General features: G+C 47.8%; 1 protein-coding gene across 1 annotated transcript in view; it reads right to left on the bottom strand.

Moving 5' to 3' along the window:
- Positions 1-22,912, bottom strand: part of LOC311226654 (DENN domain-containing protein 4C-like) — a gene marked incomplete at both ends in the record, with an annotated part of 92,932 nt that overhangs the window by 47,608 nt on the left and 22,412 nt on the right. Inside the window, 3 exons of the mRNA XM_084312071.1 lie at positions 3,805-3,935; positions 7,577-7,615; positions 10,693-10,838. Coding sequence (XP_084168197.1) covers positions 3,805-3,935; positions 7,577-7,615; positions 10,693-10,838 — 316 coding nt within the window. The remainder of the gene's footprint in view (positions 1-3,804; positions 3,936-7,576; positions 7,616-10,692; positions 10,839-22,912) is intronic.

Below are 22,912 nucleotides of genomic sequence, written 5' to 3'. Positions count from 1 at the left end.
TTTACCTCCTGCAGAGAGCAAAGGGTTTTTCCATAATGGACATGATGGTAAGGAATATCCACTAAAGGTCAGGCGTTTATGAACCCTCATTAATGAGCCTGGGCAGCCCAAGAGACCACCCCCTGAACCCTCATTAATGAGCCTGGGCAGCCCAAGAGACCACCCCCTGAACCCTCATTAATGAGCCTGGGCAGCCCAAGAGACCACCCCCTGAACCCTCATTAATGAGCCTGGGCAGCCCAAGAGACCACCCCCTGAACCCTCATTAATTAGCCTGGGCAGCCCAAGAGACCACCCCCTGAACCCTCATTAATGAGCCTGGGCAGCCCAAGAGACCACCCCCTGAACCCTCATTAATGTGCCTGGGCAGCCCAAGAGACCACCCCCTGAACCCTCATTAATGAGCCTGGGCAGCCCAAGAGACCACCCCCTGAACCCTCATTAATGTGCCTGGCAGCCAGTGAGCCTGGGCAGCCCAAGAGACCACCCCCTGAACCCTCATTAATGAGCCTGGGCAGCCCAAGAGACCACCCCCTGAACCCTCATTAATGAGCCTGGGCAGCCCAAGAGACCACCCCCTGAACCCTCATTAATGAGCCTGGGCAGCCCAAGAGACCACCCCCTGAACCCTCATTAATGCCCTGGGCAGCCCAAGAGACCACCCCCTGAACCCTCATTAATGAGCCTGGGCAGCCCAAGAGACCACCCCCTGAACCCTCATTAATGAGCCTGGGCAGCCCAAGAGACCACCCCCTGAACCCTCATTAATGCCCGGGGTACATCTGTCCTCTGCATTTGATTGACCCTCAGCCGTTCTACCGGTGGCAATATGGTTAACTCACTGGAGGCCAAACCCGAGATAGTCCGTGTTTTAATCCATATTTCTTTTATTAGCGATATCCATTCATTTTTCATCCATCGAGCCTGACGTTATCATTGAGAATGGGTCTGAGCTCGCAAAGGGCAAATACCGCCGCCTATCGTCTCCCGGATGGTATTGCACATCATTGGATTGGTTGGGACTGTGCAGCAAAAAAAATTAGTCCGGTCCAGGTTTGACTTCTCATGGATGTAGCTGGATACCATTGCATTGACTGTGGGGACTGGGAGCAGCGTGAATCTATGCGTTTTTGGATATAACGTTGGATCAAAAAACGCGATCAGTATTTGGAATGGCGATCAAGAATTGGATTAATCTTTTTGCATGACATCAGATGCTCTTCGTGCATAAATACACATATAATAGCGATAATCTAGCGTTTATTTGAAAACGATTCATAAATCAAGCGACAAATGGCACGATTTCTAAGGAAATACATTTAAGCTCGATTTGCTGGAGTTTATTGAGATGAGACAGAACGCTCTAGAAATATATTCATATTCATCACGGTATAAAATGGAAATGTATCTATGAAAAAATTATCTGTTTTGTGCATGCTGACTGGAAGCAACTCATTGACGACCACTGTGTTATTTAGATCTATTGCTATTATATATTTCTTTTGATCCACTTTTTTCTCCCATTTTTCTATTTTTCTCCCATCCCAATTTTCATATCGTCCAATTCAACCCTCCCCTGTCTTCGAACGTTGTTTCTTGCCTCCCACAAGCCGGCTGCAATGTGGACTAAGTCATACATAGCACGAGTCCCCTCCGATACTCGAGGTAACAGCCGTCGCATCTTTTCACCTGCGCGGCTCGATCTTTCAGCGTCGGGGGTCTGGGCTTTGGAGGGGCTCCGCCCCCGTCGCTTCTTGATTCTACTGCGCAGGCGCACCAACCGACCTGTAGGAGTCGCTGTCCACAACGCCCGATCCCCACCCTTCAGTTTCCCTCCCCGTAATACGGCCAATGTGTATTACTGTGGACGACCAGCTAAACTGAAAGCAATGTGGAGAGCGGGGCTCGAACAGGAAGCATCCTGTTCGAGCCTAGTCTCCAGCATTCGTTGCGAGCACCTTGCCCACTGCGCCACGTAGCCGCCACCTATTGACATTATATTTTATATGTTTTATGCACTCGCAAATAAGTCCTTTCGTCCATTGGATACTGCGTTGGCCCAGAAGGGCATCAGCAGAGGGCGCTGTTGGCCCTGAAGGAGTTAATGACATTTCTCGTGGAAGTGCTGTTCTGTTATCGGCCACCAGGAGGTGCAAAGCCTGACAGAATGCCGTGATGCTGGTGTTCCTGCTTCGCAGCGCTGATAGGGTAGTAGCCATATCAGCATTATAACCTAGTAACTACCTGCCCACCGGATAATAACTCATTATTCTGTATGAGCCCCTGAGAGTGTGCTATATACAGTAAAAAGAAAGTAAGTAATTTTAAAAAATGTTAAGTAAAAGGTAGGTAAAGTCAATATACATACAATATACAATACAGAGTAAAATGAGTAACAAGTGAGGTAGAATGCAGAGGTACAAAACTTGGGGTAGGGTGCAAATGAGGTATGAATGTGGTGCAAATCTCTTTAATAATAGATCAATATAAAGTGTGTTAAAGTGTCTAAAGTGAATAAAGTGAGTGGTAAGGTGAGTGTTTGTTTAATGTGAGTGTGTACATGTGACATACACATACACAGGGCTGGGCGATTCTTGAATTGAGATCACGATTCTCTCACACGATTCTTATTTTTTCAATCAAATCATTTATTGCACTCTTTCTTAAACAGACAACATAACATATATGAAAGTGCTTGACTTAAACTTAAACATATATCAAAGTGCTTGACTTAAACTTAAACATATATCAAAGTGCTTGACTTAAACTTAAACATATATCAAAGTGCTTGACTTAAACTTAAACATATATCAAAGTGCTTGACTTAAACTTAAACATATATCAAAGTGCTTGACTTAAACTTAAACATATATCAAAGTGCTTGACTTAAACTTAAACATATATCAAAGTGCTTGACTTAAACTTAAACATATATCAAAGTGCTTGACTTAAACTTAAAAGTCTCTTGTAACATACAAAATAACTCAAGTCAGAATCGTCATCATTTAAAAAAGTAAAGTAAAAAGTAAAAGAAAATATATATATATTTATTTTTAATAAAAAAAAATCTTCATCATTTAGAAATGAGATTGCATAGGTCTATGAATGGAGATCGCGATTTCTTTTTGATTAACTGCCCATCCTCCTCTATACGACCCCCCCTGACCCACCTGTATCGAGCCCTCCTCCTCTATACGACCCCCCCTGACCCACCTGTATCGGGGCGGCGGCCCTCCTCCTCTATACGACCCCCCCTGACCCACCTGTATCGAGCCCTCCTCCTCTATACGACCCCCCCTGACCCACCTGTATCGAGCCCTCCTCCTCTATATGACCCCCCCTGACCCACCTGTATCGAGCCCTCCTCCTCTATACGACCCCCCCTGACCCACCTGTATCGAGCCCTCCTCCTCTATACGACCCCCCCTGACCCACCTGTATCGAGCCCTCCTCTATACGACCCCCCCTGACCCACCTGTATCGAGCCCTCCTCTATACGACCCCCCCTGACCCACCTGTATCGAGCCCTCCTCTATACGACCCCCCCTGACCCACCTGTATCGAGCCCTCCTCTATACGACCCCCCCTGACCCACCTGTATCGAGCCCTCCTCCTCTATACGACCCCCCCTGACCCACCTGTATCGAGCCCTCCTCCTCTATACGACCCCCCCTGACCCACCTGTATCGAGCCCTCCTCTATACGACCCCCCCTGACCCACCTGTATCGAGCCCTCCTCCTCTATACGACCCCCCCTGACCCACCTGTATCGAGCCCTCCTCTATACGACCCCCCCTGACCCACCTGTATCGGGGCGGCGGCTCGGGCCCGTCCTCCGCAGACGGCTCGGGGGGCATCACGAAGACGGTGTGCTCGCTCCTCTGGGACTCGTCCAGCTCCATCAGCCTGGTGTCCTCCGACCCCTCACCCTCCGCCTGCAGGGGGGGGGACATGTAGTCTCTGTGGAGTCTAAGGCTGAGACCACTTATATATATTTCTTTTTTTCAACTTTATACTAAAATACTAGGTCTTGTGGCATGTTTTAGTTAAAACATCCCCATTTCATTTAATTGCAACTCTGCATGCACTCAACATGCAGCGCACTCCTCCATCACATCCACCGACTGTAACATGAGAAGGATCACTGTGGTCGTTTTGAACAGGGAAATCTCTAACACTAAAGATGGCGGCAACGACGAAGAATTGCTGCAAAATAAACATACATTTGTTGTTAACACAATCTGCGCCAAAAACGAGTTAACTCGTTTATTGCCCGCCATGCGTTCAGCGCCAGAAACTAGTTAACTCGTTTTTGGGATCGTTATTTCGTTTATTCGCTATATCTATTCATAATTCATAGCTGCAGCCTCTGGTATACCCTTCAGACTAGGGCTGGGCGATATGGAAAAAAATCATATCGCGATAACGATATGATAATTTTATTTTATTTCTCGATATCGATAATTATCGAATTGTTATAAGTATAAAAAAAAAAAAAAAAAAAAAAAAAAGTTTGTTGATGTATGTTTATTTTGCAGCAATTCTTTGTCATTGCCGCCATCTTTAGTGTTACAGCCCCTCACACTCCAGTTTTCAGGCTGCAGCTGGTTTAAAAGCTAAAGTAAACCGGCTTCTCTGCTGGCTGTGGCTCCAGAGGAGTTGAACAGTTCTGGCTCTGCTAGTTTATTTTCGATCTTTTGGCGCTTTTTTGGTGGACAAACCACCGCACATGTGCACCGTGACTCGTGACTGGAGTCTAGTTCTGCTAGCACACATAGCCTACTGTGTACAGACGGTTTCAAAATGTATTTTAAATTAGAAAGCAAACAAAATAAATGGACAAGAGAAAAAGAAATCTGAATTTGGTCAGTATTGTCATTTGGACAAGCAAAGCCATTACTTTAAGTTGCAGGCAAGAAAGACAAGTCTGTCCACTGTCTCTGGTTTTAAAACTGCCCTGTTGCACGTAAAAAAAAAAAAAAAAAAAAAACGATTTTTCGATTTTTTTTTAAATTTCGATATTCGATATCGATTATTAAAATATATTGCGATATTTATCGTTATCGTTATATCGCCCAGCCCTACTTCAGACCCTGTCTGAGCTGGCAGACGGTCAACACCGCCCTCTACTGCCATGCGGAGCTATTGCATCCCATTGGAAATGGGCTGGTGTGTTTTAGGAGTCAATCTGAGCCGTGCGGGCGGGGTTTAAATACTCAGGCGAGCCAGGCCTTTACAACGACGGCATGGAATACTAACCCCGCCCGCCCGTCCGTGTGTAACGCTCGGTAATGTCGGGGACATGATCGCTGTGGATAACTGGAATGGCGATCAGATAATTGGATTCTTTTTTTGCATTACATCGGATACCAGGTAAGGACTCTATATATGAAACCTTGCGTTGATCTGATAATTCTTTCTACCGCGATCAAAGTTACCACTACGAGGGCTATTTTATGTATGCACGACGAGGTATAATAATGATAATCTAGCGTTGATTTCAGGATGATTAGATAATCAGCCGAAAAATTACAACGTGATGACTGGATTACACTAAAATGCCTTTTTCTCGTCTTTTTCCTGGAATTACTCAAAAGCACCCAAACCATACTCTATTCAAAACGGTATAAAACGGAAATGTACGGATGAAAAAACAATCTGTTTTGGGCATGTTGACTGGAAGCAACTCACTGACAGTCGACGGCGTTATGAGACCCATAGATATAATATAAGATATATTTTAAGCACTCGCAAATGTCGCAGTCTTAAACTATATCCATTGAATAAAGACCTGGTGCTGAAGGGGGATCAGCGCCCCCTGCTGCTGGCGGTCAATGTGTTAATAATATGATTATTATTATACGATATTTATTAGGGATGTCCCGATCGCCTTTTTTTGCTCCCGATCCGATCCCGATCATGTGATTTTAAATATCTATCGATCCGATCGTTTCCGATCCGATCTTTCACTTTAGTAATCAATTTTGACGCATTTTTGTCAAACTGCCGGAGCGAGACAAGCCCCTCTGTTGCCTATAGTCCGGGGCGCGAGCGCGGAGGCGTTTGTTATTACATTCACCCTGAGAAATGTGCTTCTGCTTCATATGAGAAATATTAAAAGTTTCAATATATGTTTGCACATTAGTATACATTCAGTGTTCGACTTACGTAATGGTCCATTCTGGTCTGAAACGCAGACGATAATCCTCAGTCACAGCAAATAATTGACGTTATCCTCCAGGTGAAAAGTTAGTCTGAAAACTTCGCCTCCAGCCTGTCCTCCTTGCAAACATTGCAACTGGCTTGACTTTCTATTTTAAAATGCTTAGTTCCAAACCTCTGACATTAAGTCTAGCTGCTCAAGTCAGTGGATATTAACCGTGTTTCGGGAGCGACGTGTTGTTGTGGCAGAACACCGGTCTAAATTAAAGGGAATGTGTTTGTTGCAACGGTGTAAATTAAAGGGAATGTGTTTGTTGTGGACAATTATTCTGCTCTGTGTGACAATAAATACATTAATGATGATATATTCTATGTAATTTAAAACCAAAACTAAGGCCTCTGTATGAGTTTAAGACGTGGACATGGTCATGTTTGTTGAATAATTTTTTTTTTGACTGCCGATTTTTATTAGTATTTTTTCCCGATCCCCGATCCTCTGAAAAGCACGTGATCGGCGCCGATCCCGATCACGTGATCGGATCGGGACATCCCTAATATTTATCGATACTTTTGTCCCGATTTATCTATTCTTCCAAATGGCCATATGGTCTCAGCCTTAGTGGAGTCTGAGAGCGGAGGAGGAGGAGCTATACACTGCTGGGGGCCCGTTGGCACCGGTCCTGGAGACTGAACACCTGGAGGATCACTGCACTGGATAATTACACTGAGCACACAGACACATGCAGACAGACAGGCAGACAGACAGACACAGGCAGACACATACACACAGACAGACAGACACACAGACAGACACATGCAGACAGACACACAGACAGACAGACAGACAACAGACACATGCAGACAGACACACAGACAGACAGACAGACAGACAGACAGACAGACAGACACACTGAGCACACAGACACATGCAGACAGACAGGCAGACAGACAGACACATGCAGACAGACAGGCAGACAGACAGACAGACACATGCAGACAGACACACAGACAGACACATGCAGACAGACACACAGACAGACACATGCAGACAGACACACAGACAGACAGACAGACAGACAGACAGACAGACAGACAGACAGACAGACAGACAGACACACTGAGCACACAGACACATGCAGACAGACACAGGCAGACACATACACACAGACAGACACATGCAGACAGACAGGCAGACAGACACACAGACAGACAGACAGACAGACAGACAGACACATACAGACAGGCAGACAGACAGACAGACAGACAGACAGACAGACAGACAGACAGACAGGCACACACAGACAGACAGACAGGCACACACAGACAGACAGACAGACAGACAGACAGACAGACAGACAGACAGACAGACAGACATATCTCAAAACAACAACAACAAGGCTAGTAAAGTGATTACCTTGCTTCCCTTGTCGGAGCCTTTATCTGAGGGGAAAAGCTGAGGAGGGAAAAGACAGCGAGAGGAAAAGATTGAATCAGAGGAAATCCTTCCTCACTTCTCCCAGTGGAGGAATGTTCATTCTGCCAATGAAACACATCTAACAAAGGCAATTTCATAAGGTGGGAGGGGGAGGGGGGGCTAAGTGAATTAAAGAAAGAAAAGTGTAAAGAATTCAGCTAAATTCTGGCTAGTCGGAGGACACAGAGTTAAATAGGTGGATAGGTGGATAGGTAGATAAGTAGGTTAATTTGATAGGTAGATGGTGGATAGGTGGATAGGTTGATACGTTAATTTAGAACCGCCGCTGCTATGAACTAGACTATAAAAAAAAAGTATATATAAAAAAAAAATTATAATATATATATATATACTTTTTTTTATCATTTAATTTGGGCTGTGCTTAATGTATTTTTTTTTATCCACTTTTTCTCCCATTTTTCTATATTTTTCTCCCATCCCAATTTCGTATCATCCAATTCAACCCTCCCCTGTCACGAACGCTGTTTCTTGCCTCCCACAAGCCGGCTGCAATGTGGACTAAGTCATACATAGCACAAGTCCCCTCCGGTACTCGAGGTAACAGCAGTCGCATCTTTTCACCTGCGCAGCTCGATCTCTCAGTAGCGAAGAGTAACGCGTGGGAGGCTCACGCTGCCCCCGACACTTCCTGATTCTACTGCGCAGGCGCACCAACCGACCTGTAGGAGTCGCTGTCCACAACGCCCGATCCCCACCCATCAGTTTCCCACCCCCTAATACGGCCAATGTGTATTAGTATGAACGACCAGCTAAACTGAAAGCAATGTGGAGCGCTGGGCTCGAACAGGCGAGCCCAGCGTCTCCGCATTCGTGGCGAGCGCCTTGTCCACTACGCCACGTAGCCGCCCGGCTGTGCTTAATGTAAAAGACTGACCTGAGGAACAGGCAGCAGGGAGACCATCTGGCCGCTTGTATGCGTCTCAGCATCAACCTACCAGTGAACTCCCCACCAAAGAGCCCTGGAGCTTTTCTTTCAAAAGCCCAGGAAAATGAAATGCTCTAAGGCAGAATGTAGCCTATGCCACTGAGACTTCTTAGGTGTAAAGTGCTGTTGTAGTGTTATGATTTGTGTATGTTAGACAGTTAGTATGTTAGTATTTATATTATCTATTAAATCATCTATATCTATGTTCAATACAAATAGTGTACAAGTGTTGCATGTCATTAATCTTGACATTTACTTTGATTACAAAAAAAAAGTATCTTATCAAGTGAACATATCTTGTATTTGGTACAATAAGTCTATATTGAGTAGAATTATTTTGAATTAATTTATCCCACTGGCAGATAATTTAGCTTTTTTCTGATTTTGGTAAATTTAATCTTGTTTTAAGAAAACAAGATTAAATTGACAAAAATCAAGAAAGAAATAAGCAAAAGTATCTGTGGAATAAGATAATTCAAGATAATTCTACTCAATATTGGACTTATTGTACCAAATACAAGATATTTTCACTTGATAAGATTTCTTTTTTTGCAGTGTACAAATATGCAGCTACCTGGGTCTCCAGAGCACTTCTAGTGTCAGCGGACACCACAAACATCCTAGCACACGCACACGCCTCCATGAACATGAACATGATAACCTATCTCGAACAATTCTAAGGTAGTTTTAAGTTATTTCTCCGGCAGCGTGCGCCAATATGGATTCCGGCAGAGTGCGCGCAGCACAGCACCGCTGTTGAATATTTTTTCAGGGGAAACACTGGGTAGATCGATAGGTTAACTTGATAGGTAGATAGGTTAACTTGATAGGTAGATGGTAGATAGGTGGATAGGTAGATAGGTACTTCATTCCTCTCTGAGGGGAAGTCGTCACAGCAGTAGCACCAGTGATACACAAGAAAATATAAATGCAAAGATACCGAGGTAATAATTAGGAATGATGTCAAATAAGTACACAGGATACATTCAAATTACTCATAAAAAAAAAATTACTCATACCAATTGAACACCACAGATACCACAATTTTTTCTATGAAAGAGAAACATTGGGAGGTTTTGTATCAGGTTTTTATTATCAATTACTAACGTCCTCGTATGAAACCCTTCAACTAGACACTGTCTGGAGGAGGGATATACCAGACCTGGAAAATGACTTTGATTGGCAAGGAGCCTGGGCAAATGTCCGACTTACATCAAGGAACCCGGACCATCAACAAATCAATCTTAACTATATTCACAGGACATACTTGACTCCTATAAGACTGTGCAGAATGGGGCTTAAACAAGACTCCAAATGCTCCCAATGTACAAATGGGGACGAAGGAACATTTATGCACATGTATTGGGACTGCCCACCAGTTAAGGCATTCTGGAAAGATGTGACCCATCAATTATCAAAACTCGTATCTTGGAATATACCTGTACACCCCTCGGTATTACTATTGAATGATGTTTTTGAGTTTGCAGTGAATCCTCAGCTAAAGAGATTGGTTTTATCGGGTATCACAGTAGCTAAAAAGCTGATCGCATCACGCTGGTTTCAACCGGAAAAAATTTGCCGGAAAGTTTGGTTTCTTACATATCTCGATGTGATATATCAAGAAATATCTACAGCAAGAATTCTGGGTCTCAACGAATCCAAAATGTCAATGTGGTTAGAAGTGGTGGAGAGAATAAAAGCTAGCTTATAATGGTAGTGTCTGGTTAGGAGTGAGGGATAATGGAGGTACTATCCAAGGGGGGGTCCGGGAGGGGGGGGTTCGAGCTGGAGCATATGTGTGTAGGGTTTTAGAAAATAGGTATTAGGAGTATATTCTATACTAACATTTATATAATTGTAATTTCGCTGGATATACACTGTATACGGTTAAAATGTTATTATAGACTATTTTTGTTTTATCTTGTTTCTGTACTTGCATGTAATTTTAACCACCTTGACTGAAAGTTTCATTATGCATTATGTGTTGAGTACTGACTTTTAATAATTTTTGTTTTGCAATAATAAAAAAATATAAAAAAAAAAGAAAAAAGGATACATTAAAATTAACACTGGTACTGGGTCGTGTGCTATATCAAGGGCCGGAGGTCACCTTCTCGATGCAGTCGTCGAAGAAGGCGAGGCCCGTGTCCTTGTCGCTGACGAAGGTGCACTCCTCGATGAAGCGGATGAAGATCTGAGTCTTGGTCAGCTGGCAGTAAAACTTCTGGTGGGCCCGGTCCCGGCTCTTCAGGAACCCTGCAAGCGGTACGGGTTGAGTTATCACGCTGAGTTTCAAATCTACATCGCCTTTTCATGTGCTTTACTAAAATCCCTTTAAGACAAACTTTGATGGAAGCAACAGTTGCGATTGGAGGATCAAGAAAAGAGGGCGAGGCTTGAGATGGGTACTCCCAGGTACCAAAAAACAAACGAGCCAGAAATCAAAGCAAAGTGACCCGATTTGCTGATTATTATTAACAAAAGGGAAGAGAAGCATGTTAGATAATGGAGAAAAATGGATTATATGTCAATAATATTTTTCCAATGACCACAAACTGACAGTAGTGCCACGTGTCTCCTGACCAGTACTAGTGATGCTTGGGGTCAGGACTCTGTGTTGGCTCAGGAATTGGATGATATATTGGTCGACTTTAATTTAATACAAGCCATACAGATGTGGAAGAGCCCAGTCACTCTTAAAACCTCGCCACAGGCAGAATACACTATTGGAATGAGTTGTGATTACTTGCGTGGTAACCAGATTGTTCTTCACCAACTGTAGTTTTCCTGTTTTTAAATATATGGATGAGAATTGGCCATCTCTGCTCGCCGAAATGGGTCCATACATAGCGATCGAAGAAAATAAAAGATGGCAGCGAAGTGAGAACTGTGTAGAAACAAATTGTCTCCAGTTATGTGGAATAATGAGCTCAATGAATTTTACTGCAGGTTTGACAAGGAACCCCCGGCCCCCTTTCCTCACACCCCCAGACCACAATCACCCCCCCCCGGTCGCGTCTATGCCAAACGCAACGCAGTTTGGTTTCCGGGTTCGCCTAATCGGCCGCGACGCCCACGTGACCCGCGCTAGCACGCCCCCTTATCCACCGCTGCCACTACAGCTCGCCTGTGTGTTGACGTGCGCGCGGCAGAGCGGCATGGACTTGACTTTCGCTTTCAATTTGACGCTCGCTTCCTGAGACTTTCGCTTTGCTGCTGTTTAATAATATTGTCGCGACGCCACACGCGCCACTGAGTCAAGAAACGCTTGTATTTTATAATACAGCTGATAACTGCATAAGCAGCATATTAAGATGACTGCGTTTCTTGACTCAGAGTGGCGGTGCGACAATATTATTAAACAAGAGAGCTCTGTCATTGAAGTGGGTGATGTTACCAACAGCGCGTTTCTTGACTCAGAGTGGCGCGTTTCTTGACTCAGGAAGCGAGCGTCAAAGCTGCTCTGCCGCGCGCGCTGCAACACAGGCGAGCTGCAGCGGCAGCGGTGGATAAGGGGGCGTGCTAGCGCGGGTCACGTGGGCGTCGCGGCCAATCAGAGGAACCCGGAAACCGAACTGCGTTGCGTTTGGCATAGACGCCCCCCGGTCCCCAGTGGTAACCCTGTCTCCCCTACCATCGAGAGGCTGCTGAGCTGGTGCAGCTGCAACAACCTGGACCTCAACGCCCAGAAAACAGTGGAGATGGTAGTGGACTTCAGGCGGAAGGCAGCCCCCCCCCCCCACCCAGATCATTCTGGGAGGCACCCCGGTGGCCTCTGTGGCAGGGCTCCAGACTAACTTTTTTCACCACCGTCCCAGAAGCGTCCCGAAATACAATTTTAACCGTCCCAAAGTGAATGTAAACCGTCCCAAAAATCGGAATGTCGTTTCTTTACTTTGGTTTTGTCGTCTATAGTTGTTATTGCCTTAGAAGAAACACCATTCAAATGATTAGGAAATAGATAATTGTATTTATTTGAAATAATTATTTATTTGAACAATAGACCAACGGATAACAACAAAACAACCAATTGAAAGTTTAAACGCCTTTCTTAGAGATAGAGATAGAGAGAGAGAGAGAGAAAGAGAGAGAGAGAGAGAGAGAGAGAGAGAGAGAGAGAGAGAAAGAGAGAAAGAGAGATAGAGAGATAGAGAGATAGAGAGATAGAGAGAGAGAGAGAGAGAGAGAGAGAGAGAGAGAGAGAGAGAGAGAGAGAGAGAGAGAGAGAGAGAGAGAGATAGAGATAGAGATAGAGATAGAGATAGAGATAGAGATAGAGATAGAGATAGAGATAGAGATAGAGATAGAGATAGAGATAGAGATAGAGAGAGAGATAGAGATAGAGATAGAGATAGAGATAGAGATAGAGATAGAGGAGAGAGCTCAGTCTTCGTGACCTGCAGCCACTGCTCCACCATATTTAGTCACGGCTTCCACAGAGTCATAGTGCTGTGCAGGAGGGCCATGAACCCATGTCTGCAGGAGGGCCATGAACCCATATCTGCAGGAGGGCCATGAACCCATGTCTGCAGGAGGGCCATGAACCCATGTCTGCAGGAGGGCCATGAACCCATATCTGCAGGAGGGCCATGAACCCATGTCTGCAGGAGGGCCATGAACCCATGTCTGCAGGAGGGCCATGAACCCATGTCTGCAGGAGGGCCATGAACCCATGTCTGCAGGAGGGCCATGAACCCATGTCTGCAGGAGGGCCATGAACCCATATCTGCAGGAGGGCCATGAACCCATATCTGCAGGAGGGCCATGAACCCATGTCTGCAGGAGGGCCATGAACCCATGTCTGCAGGAGGGCCATGAACCCATGTCTGCAGGAGGGCCATGAACCCATGTCTGCAGGAGGGCCATGAACCCATGTCTGCAGGAGGGCCATGAACCCATGTCTGCAGGAGGGCCATGAACCCATATCTGCAGGAGGGCCATGAACCCATATCTGCAGGAGGGCCATGAACCCATGTCTGCAGGAGGGCCATGAACCCATGTCTGCAGGAGGGCCATGAACCCATATCTGTAGGAGGGCCATGAACCCATATCTGCAGGAGGGCCATGAACCCATGTCTGCAGGAGGGCCATGAACCCATGTCTGCAGGAGGCAGTTGAGCATCTCGTTGGAGAGGCAGGACCGCCAGTCTGGTTTTATCCTCTCCATGCTGGAGAAGCCGCGCTCGCAACAAGAGGAGCTCATGGGGAGGTCGAGGCTGATCTCTGCAAGCACCTGCATGTGCTGGAACTGACCGTCCCTTCCGATGGCACCCTGAATCAGCCGCTGCCACAGCACCTGGGAATCAAGGTGCCTGTAGCGGCGGCCAATGAGCACCTCGAGGTCAAGCCACTCTCGCCTAGCTGCCTCCACCGATTCAAAGTCCTCACGTTCTTCTGAAACCGGATGGAAATGCTCCATGAGGGCATTCAGCTCAGCTGTGCCAAATGTTGCCAGATAGGTGGCGTCTCCTGGCCAGTTGGATATGTTGAATAGTGTGGAGGTTGCCTTCAGAACGCCGCTCTCCGAGACAAACTCACAGGAGCTGTTGATGAGGCGAGGCTTCAGTGTGTTGAAGGCCCTGCTGAGCTGGACACCCTGCCAGACGCTGCCTGGCCCTAAGGCTCCCAGGTGGAAAGATTTCACAAGAATAATTATGATTAAAAAGATTTAACAAGGTGCTAGTATAGGGATATTTGGTCACGGTGCTGTTATAGTCAACCAATTGGAGCGACCAACGTCACTTAAAAAAAATTAAATATATATAATCTATCAACGTCGATTTGATCATTATGGGGACATATTTTGTGCTGATAATGGCACAGAGGGTGAGACCAACTGTGTACCGTACCTTTTGATTATTGTAAGCACAAAGATAATAAACTTTTAAAACAACATGTACAGTATGATGTTATTATGGATGTTTGGCAATTCAGAATTGGAGTCGGGCCCTGCCGGGCTGCCATGGCCCCACTGCTCAGTTAGAGTCGGGCCCTGCCGGGCTGCCATGGCCCCACTGCTCAGTTAGAGTCGGGCCCTGCGGGGCTGCCATGGCCCCACTGCTCAGTTAGAGTCGGGCCCTGCGGGGCTGCCATGGCCCCACTGCTCAGTTAGAGTCGGGCCCTGCGGGGCTGCCATGGCCCCACTGCTCAGTTAGAGTCGGGCTGCCATGGCCCCACTGCTCAGTTAGAGTCGGGCCCTGCGGGGCTGCCATGGCCCCACTGCTCAGTTAGAGTCGGGCTGCCATGGCCCCACTGCTCAGTTAGAGTCGGGCTGCCATGGCCCCACTGCTCAGTTAGAGTCGGGCCCTGCCGGGCTGCCATGGCCCCACTGCTCAGTTAGAGTCGGGCCCTGCCGGGCTGCCATGGCCCCACTGCTCAGTTAGAGTCGGGCTGCCATGGCCCCACTGCTCAGTTAGAGTCGGGCTGCCATGGCCCCACTGCTCAGTTAGACCTGCCGGGCTGCCATGGCCCCACTGCTCAGTTAGAGTCGGGCCCTGCCGGGCTGCCATGGCCCCACTGCTCAGTTAGAGTCGGGCTGCCATGGCCCCACTGCTCAGTTAGACCTGCCGGGATGCCATGGCCCCACTGCTCAGTTAGAGTCGGGCCCTGCCGGGCTGCCATGGCCCCACTGCTCAGTTAGAGTCAAAATGGTTGTAATGGAATGTCTATGCATGGTCTTGTAGGTTAACAGGCCCAATTTACCATTTTGTTCAATCCAACAAAGTCAAATGTTTAAATTTTTTTTTATCTACTTTTTCTCCCCATTTTTCTATTTTTCTCCCGTCCCCAATTTCGTATTGTCCAATTCTACCCTCCCCTGTCTCGAACGTTGTTAGGCCATGCCTCCCACAGGTCGGCTGCAATGTGGACGAAGCCTTGCATCACGTGTCCCCTCCGGTACTTGAGGCAGCCGTCGCATCTTTTCACCTGCACAGCGCGATCTCTCAGCGGCGAGGGTCTGCGTGGGAGGGACACGCCGCCCCCGTTGCTTCCTGATTCTGCTGCGCAGGTGCACCAACCGACCTGTAGGAGTCGCTGTCCACAACGTCCGATCCCCACCCACCAGCTTTCCCACCCTCTAATACTGCCATTTGTATTAGTATGAACGACCAGCCAAGCCGGTAGCAACGCCGAGAGCTAGGCTCGAACCCAGCATCTCCTGTGTTAGTGGCGAGCGCCTTGCCCACTGCGCCACTTAGCCGCCCAGTCAAATGTTTAATTAAACTGTCCCTATGGTCGTTTTTTTCCATTACGATATTGATGACCGGTAACTGGCTGCGCTAAGCCACCAACAGCTGTCACGAGATGCGCACTGACAGTACGTATGCCCAGTACAGCGGGAATTTTTATGAAACATTCTGATATTTTCGCGGGTCTCGTCACTGTGCAGTGGTCGCGAGTCGTGCCACTGTGAACCAAGCGACCGACGCGCACCGCTTGACAATGATCTGCGCAGCATATTCGAGTGCTCTGACTGAGGAGAGGATGGCCCGCGGGAATTTCTATAAACATTCTGATACTTTGATTAATAGTTACGTTAGTTAACTATCTATTGATAGATAACTTATTACATATTAATATGATATTGTAAGGACCAGATAAGCTTTGCTTCTTTCTGTCCCTTCTCGAACAAAACCATTTGTCTTGAGCTATGTTGATTATTCCTTCCATAGGAAAATATATTTAAATGTATTTGTATTTTATTTCGTTTTAGTTTTTTTTTGTTATTACAAATGTGTGCGTTTATGGTTGAAAATGTTAGAGATAAATAAAGATCAAATCAAATCTAACTGAATAAGTTATCCCTCTTCTAACAAGAAAGAAAAACGTAGTTTAGCTTTAAACTATATAATGTCATTGCTTATGTCCAGAGATTCCACCTTTGATAACTAAAGTAATGACACTTGAAAGTTGAAACATGTCCCTTAGATGGCGCTGTCCTCCTGGTCATTTGGCCATTACGATATTGATAACTGGCTGATTCCCGGCGGGCCATCCTCTCCTCAGTCACGAGAGCACTGTCGTAGTGTGAACTATGGATTCATCGTGTAGCTTAAGTAAAGTTCGCCTATAGCCTGTCGTCTATTTCTCCGTGTTTGTTTAGATAAATGTAACGTTATGCCAATTAACTCGCAATGGTAGTACACACACATTACGTGTTAGTATAGAATCGAATAGAAATCCTTTAATAATCCAGAGGGAAATTCGGCACTACAGAGCAGACTATCGCTCACATTGAACAACAATAAACATTTAGGTCAATAGGACTAAAATAAGAATAAAATAGTGTGAACTATGGATTAATCAGTCGCAGTCTGATACGTTAGTCAGTAACGTTAGCTAGCAATAAGCAGCTATAACTAGAATGCGTCGATAACTGTATACAGTTCCAATATTGAATAGACTAACATTACACTTCTGTGATTTAAATGTGTCCTTACCTTAGGCCCTGTTTAGACGGAAACGCTAGCAGGTGAATCCGCAAAAATATTTTTACGGATGTGCCTTTCGTTTATACGGAAACAGCGTTTTTACGGGGTGAAACCGCAAAAAAGTGAGACTACCTTCCAGGGTGGAATTCCTAGAAACGCAAAACCTTTGCGCTCTCGTCTAAACTATCAAACCGTATAAATCTGTTAAAACGATGACGAAAGGGTTGTCACGGCTCTGGTCGCGCGTACTGCTTACGTCACAGGTAGCAGGTAAGCGCCAGTAGCCGAGACGTAAACAAAGCAAGTATGTCTGACAATCAACGGAGATCACTTGAAGGCTACATTGGCAGTACTTTTAAAGACACAAGAATCAGTCCAGTTTTAAGATACGCTATTGGAGCTGGAATTACCGCGGCTGCTGGCACCAGACTTGCCCTCCAATGGATCCTCGTTAAAGGATTTAAAGTGTACTCATTCCAATTACAGGGCCAGCAGGTGCCTCGACTGGCCCGCGCCGTTCTGTGTTCTGAACGTAGCGTTATAGCAGTACTTTTAACCCTTTCACTGCCACACGACAGAAGGTTAACCCTTTACTATCACACAACCGGCTGTCGTGTGGCAGTGAAAGGGTTAAATACACAAGAATCTGTCCCGCGGCGTGAGTGGACCCACTGTCTGTGAGTGGACCCACTGTCTGTGAGTGACTCTGCTTTGGTCCAATCACATTCCCCATCCACAGTCTGCGAATCAGAGGCAGAGTAGGGCGGGTCTTCACAGCACGTCATGTGACATATGCGCCAATCGTGTGACAGCAGGGCTCCGTCGTTACAGCCTCGTCTGCACAGAGAATTCCACCCCAAAACGCTCGTCTAAACGCAAAATTAAAAGTGAAACCGCAAGACGACTTTTGCGGTTTCTGTTCACAAAACGCTTGTCTAAACGTAGCCTTAGACTCAGGGGTAGTATTGCTGGATGCAGTTCCCTGTTGGTCAGTTTGTGTCTGTGTTCATCCTCTTCAAATAGCGCAGCATGTTTGCGGTGCTCTCGTCACTGAGAGGATGCCAGTATAGCGCATTTTATTTTGTTTGGATAACATTCTGATATTTTCGTGGTTCTTGTACAGTGGTCTCGTGCGACTGTCAACCAGCTGTCACTCACTGTGTCAACTAACAGTCAGCACGAGACGTGCACCGTTTGACAGCGATATATGCGCGCACTGACATTCGGCTAATTGACATTTCCTGTGGAAAAAATAATCCTCTTCGTCCCGTTTGTGTCCCGGCAAGGATTTCTGTTCGTCCCAAATCAATATTTGATCATTCTCGGGACGACGGGGCGTTGTTAGTCTCGAGCGCTGCTCTGTGGAGTCCTGCCGCTTCCTCGGCATGACACTCTCCCGGGACCTGAAATGGGAGCTGAACACCATCGCTCTCAACAAAAAGGCCCGGAAGAGGATGTTCTTCCTACGTCAGCTGAGGAAGTTCAGGCTGCCGAGGACCATGATGGTCCAGTTCTACACCGCCATCATCCAGTCCATCCTCACCCTCTCCATCATCACCTGGTTCCCTGCAGCCACGGTCAGGGACAAGGCCAAGCTGCAGCGGGTGATACGCTCGGCGGAGAGGGTGATCGGCTGCCCCCTTCCCTCCCTCGAGTCCCTACATTCCACCAGGGCCTTGAGGAGGGCGAGGAAGATCATGGCAGACCCCGCCCACCCGGGTCACGGCCTCTTCACCCTGCTCCCCCACGGCAGGCGGCCACGGCTGCCCAAGACACTAAAGTCCCGCCACAGACCGAGTTTCTTCCCCTCAGCAGCTCGCCTAGTAAACGAGTCAGGTGTCGAGTCTAAGCAGTCGTCACTCCCAGTGATCGCATATCTCACCGACCCGTGATCATCTCATCAACGGTCTGTTTTACGACATTCACTTCAACCACAAAGACAACAACAGATATGAGTTGAGATTTTTTTTGTCGTTTTAGTTTTTTTTGGCGTATCGGGATAGTTTAAAATCATGCATTTTGCTGAACTCTAATGAACCCCGTCTGCCCACCGCTCCTGTGTCTAATGAACCCCGTCTGCCCACCGCTCCTGTGTCTAATGAACCCCGTCTGCCCACCGCTCCTGTGTCTAATGAACCCCGTCTGCCCACCGCTCCTGTATCTAATGAACCCCGTCTGCCCACCGCTCCTGTATCTAATGAACCCCGTCTGCCCACCGCTCCTGTGTCTAATGAACCCCGTCTGCCCACCGCTCCTGTATCTAATGAACCCCGTCTGCCCACCGCTCCTGTGTCTAATGAACCCCGTCTGCCCACCGCTCCTGTATCTAATGAACCCCGTCTGCCCACCGCTCCTGTATCTAATGAACCCCGTCTGCCCACCGCTCCTGTATCTAATGAACCCCGTCTGCCCACCGCTCCTGTGTCTAATGAACCCCGTCTGCCCACCGCTCCTGTGTCTAATGAACCCCGTCTGCCCACCGCTCCTGTATCTAATGAACCCCGTCTGCCCACCGCTCCTGTGTCTAATGAACCCCGTCTGCCTACCGCTCCTGTGTCTAATGAACCCCGTCTGCCCACCGCTCCTGTGTCTAATGAACCCCGTCTGCCCACCGCTCCTGTGTCTAATGAACCCCGTCTGCCCACCGCTCCTGTGTCTAATGAACCCCGTCTGCCCACCGCTCCTGTATCTAATGAACCCTGTCTGCCCACCGCTCCTGTATCTAATGAACCCCGTCTGCCCACCGCTCCTGTGTCTAATGAACCCCGTCTGCCCACCGCTCCTGTATCTAATGAACCCCGTCTGCCCACCGCTCCTGTATCTAATGAACCCCGTCTGCCCACCGCTCCTGTATCTAATGAACCCCGTCTGCCCACCGCTCCTGTGTCTAATGAACCCCGTCTGCCCACCGCTCCTGTGTCTAATGAACCCCGTCTGCCCACCGCTCCTGTATCTAATGAACCCCGTCTGCCCACCGCTCCTGTGTCTAATGAACCCCGTCTGCCCACCGCTCCTGTGTCTAATGAACCCCGTCTGCCCACCGCTCCTGTATCTAATGAACCCCGTCTGCCCACCGCTCCTGTGTCTAATGAACCCCGTCTGCCCACCGCTCCTGTATCTAATGAACCCCGTCTGCCCACCGCTCCTGTGTCAGCTCACGGTCTCCAGCTGAACTCTAATGAACCCCGTCTGCCCACCGCTCCTGTATCAGCTCACGGTCTCCAGCTGAACTCTAATGAACCCCGTCTGCCCACCGCTCCTGTGTCAGCCCACGGTCTCCAGCTGAACTCTAATGAACCCCGTCTGCCCACCGCTCCTGTGTCAGCCCACGGTCTCCAGCTGAACTCTAATGAACCCCGTCTGCCCACCGCTCCTGTGTCAGCTCACGGTCTCCAGCTGAACTCTAATGAACCCCGTCTGCCCACCGCTCCTGTGTCTAATGAACCCCGTCTGCCCACCGCTCCTGTGTCTAATGAACCCCGTCTGCCCACCGCTCCTGTATCAGCTCACGGCATCCAGTGGAACTAAATGTGGACGAAGTCGATGTCCAGGGTTAGTCTGGCCTCTCCGTTTGCAGCCAGCGTCGCAGACGATTGATTTATGAAAACACTTTGGCCGAGCGGTCGCCCAAGCGGTCCTTGAAAATACACACGCCGATAAAAATCAGCGTTAGGTGAAGCATTAGACGCTCACGCCTCTGAATTATGCATTCACTATGTCTCCTGGACATCGATCAGTCGTCAACCAGAAGTTGCTCGAAGGAGAAGGACGGAGGATTTTCAACCTTAATCCTGACACTTTGTTCCGAGGACGACGTGGCTGAGTTTGCACCCTGAGAAACTCCTCCGGGTGACATCACTGAGAGGAGCGGACCTATGGTGACCTCTAGTGACATCTAGTGCCCTGCAGACAGCTTTCCCTTGACCTTCAACCTTCCTCTAGTCGGGCCGACGGTGGTTGGGAAATAGCGTCCGCGGCTTGCTAGAGGTCCGCTCTCTAGTTATCGGGGGGCGCCGCCGCGGCCAATCACACGCCCTCCTCACCGCAGAGCGGCAATATTAAGGTTGAAAATCAGCGACGTGCCCCTTTAACGGTATCGTCCACCTTGAATTATGGGACGACTCCTCAAAACCACGGCTTTTCTTAAGTCAAATGTTAAAGGTGCTATAGAGATACAACTTTTATGTAGAGTTGTAATAAAAAAATATACAAAATTGAAAAAGAATACATCCAGAGCTTTTTTAGAAAAGTGCAGAATAAAAGTATTACTTCCCCCCAAAAAAGATTATTGATTAATAAATGAAGTAGTAAATTAGTAGTACTAATTTATATATACTCCAGTTTAATCACCTGTACATTGTATATTACTATTGCACTTTACCGTTACATTTGAACTCTGGTTGGAACTTGGATATCAAATGTCTTTTCGTTGAACTGTACTTGTACTGTATGACGACAATAATACAGATTTTCCAAATGAATGGAACCCAACATTCCCCAGGTAGAGGGAGTCCGCAGTAAGGCAGAGACCACTTATCCATAACTGCGTGAAATCGATAAGTGGCATCACTTATGTTTTTTTTTGCATGTGTAAAAAAACTAAAAATATATATATATACCGCTCCTGTATCTAATGAACCCCGTCTGCCCACCGCTCCTGTGTCTAATGAACCCCGTCTGCCTACCGCTCCTGTGTCTAATGAACCCCGTCTGCCCACCGCTCCTGTGTCTAATGAACCCCGTCTGCCCACCGCTCCTGTGTCTAATGAACCCCGTCTGCCCACCGCTCCTGTGTCTAATGAACCCCGTCTGCCCACCGCTCCTGTATCTAATGAACCCTGTCTGCCCACCGCTCCTGTATCTAATGAACCCCGTCTGCCCACCGCTCCTGTGTCTAATGAACCCCGTCTGCCCACCGCTCCTGTATCTAATGAACCCCGTCTGCCCACCGCTCCTGTATCTAATGAACCCCGTCTGCCCACCGCTCCTGTATCTAATGAACCCCGTCTGCCCACCGCTCCTGTGTCTAATGAACCCCGTCTGCCCACCGCTCCTGTGTCTAATGAACCCCGTCTGCCCACCGCTCCTGTATCTAATGAACCCCGTCTGCCCACCGCTCCTGTGTCTAATGAACCCCGTCTGCCCACCGCTCCTGTGTCTAATGAACCCCGTCTGCCCACCGCTCCTGTATCTAATGAACCCCGTCTGCCCACCGCTCCTGTGTCTAATGAACCCCGTCTGCCCACCGCTCCTGTATCTAATGAACCCCGTCTGCCCACCGCTCCTGTGTCAGCTCACGGTCTCCAGCTGAACTCTAATGAACCCCGTCTGCCCACCGCTCCTGTATCAGCTCACGGTCTCCAGCTGAACTCTAATGAACCCCGTCTGCCCACCGCTCCTGTGTCAGCCCACGGTCTCCAGCTGAACTCTAATGAACCCCGTCTGCCCACCGCTCCTGTGTCAGCCCACGGTCTCCAGCTGAACTCTAATGAACCCCGTCTGCCCACCGCTCCTGTGTCAGCTCACGGTCTCCAGCTGAACTCTAATGAACCCCGTCTGCCCACCGCTCCTGTGTCTAATGAACCCCGTCTGCCCACCGCTCCTGTGTCTAATGAACCCCGTCTGCCCACCGCTCCTGTATCAGCTCACGGCATCCAGTGGAACTAAATGTGGACGAAGTCGATGTCCAGGGTTAGTCTGGCCTCTCCGTTTGCAGCCAGCGTCGCAGACGATTGATTTATGAAAACACTTTGGCCGAGCGGTCGCCCAAGCGGTCCTTGAAAATACACACGCCGATAAAAATCAGCGTTAGGTGAAGCATTAGACGCTCACGCCTCTGAATTATGCATTCACTATGTCTCCTGGACATCGATCAGTCGTCAACCAGAAGTTGCTCGA

This window comes from Notolepis coatsorum (genome assembly GCF_963971535.1).
Source record: "Notolepis coatsorum genome assembly, chromosome: 4".
Taxonomy (NCBI): domain Eukaryota; kingdom Metazoa; phylum Chordata; class Actinopteri; order Aulopiformes; family Paralepididae; genus Notolepis; species Notolepis coatsorum.
The sequence above is the reverse complement of the archived record's forward strand: the minus strand, read 5'-3'. Positions and strand labels throughout refer to the sequence as shown.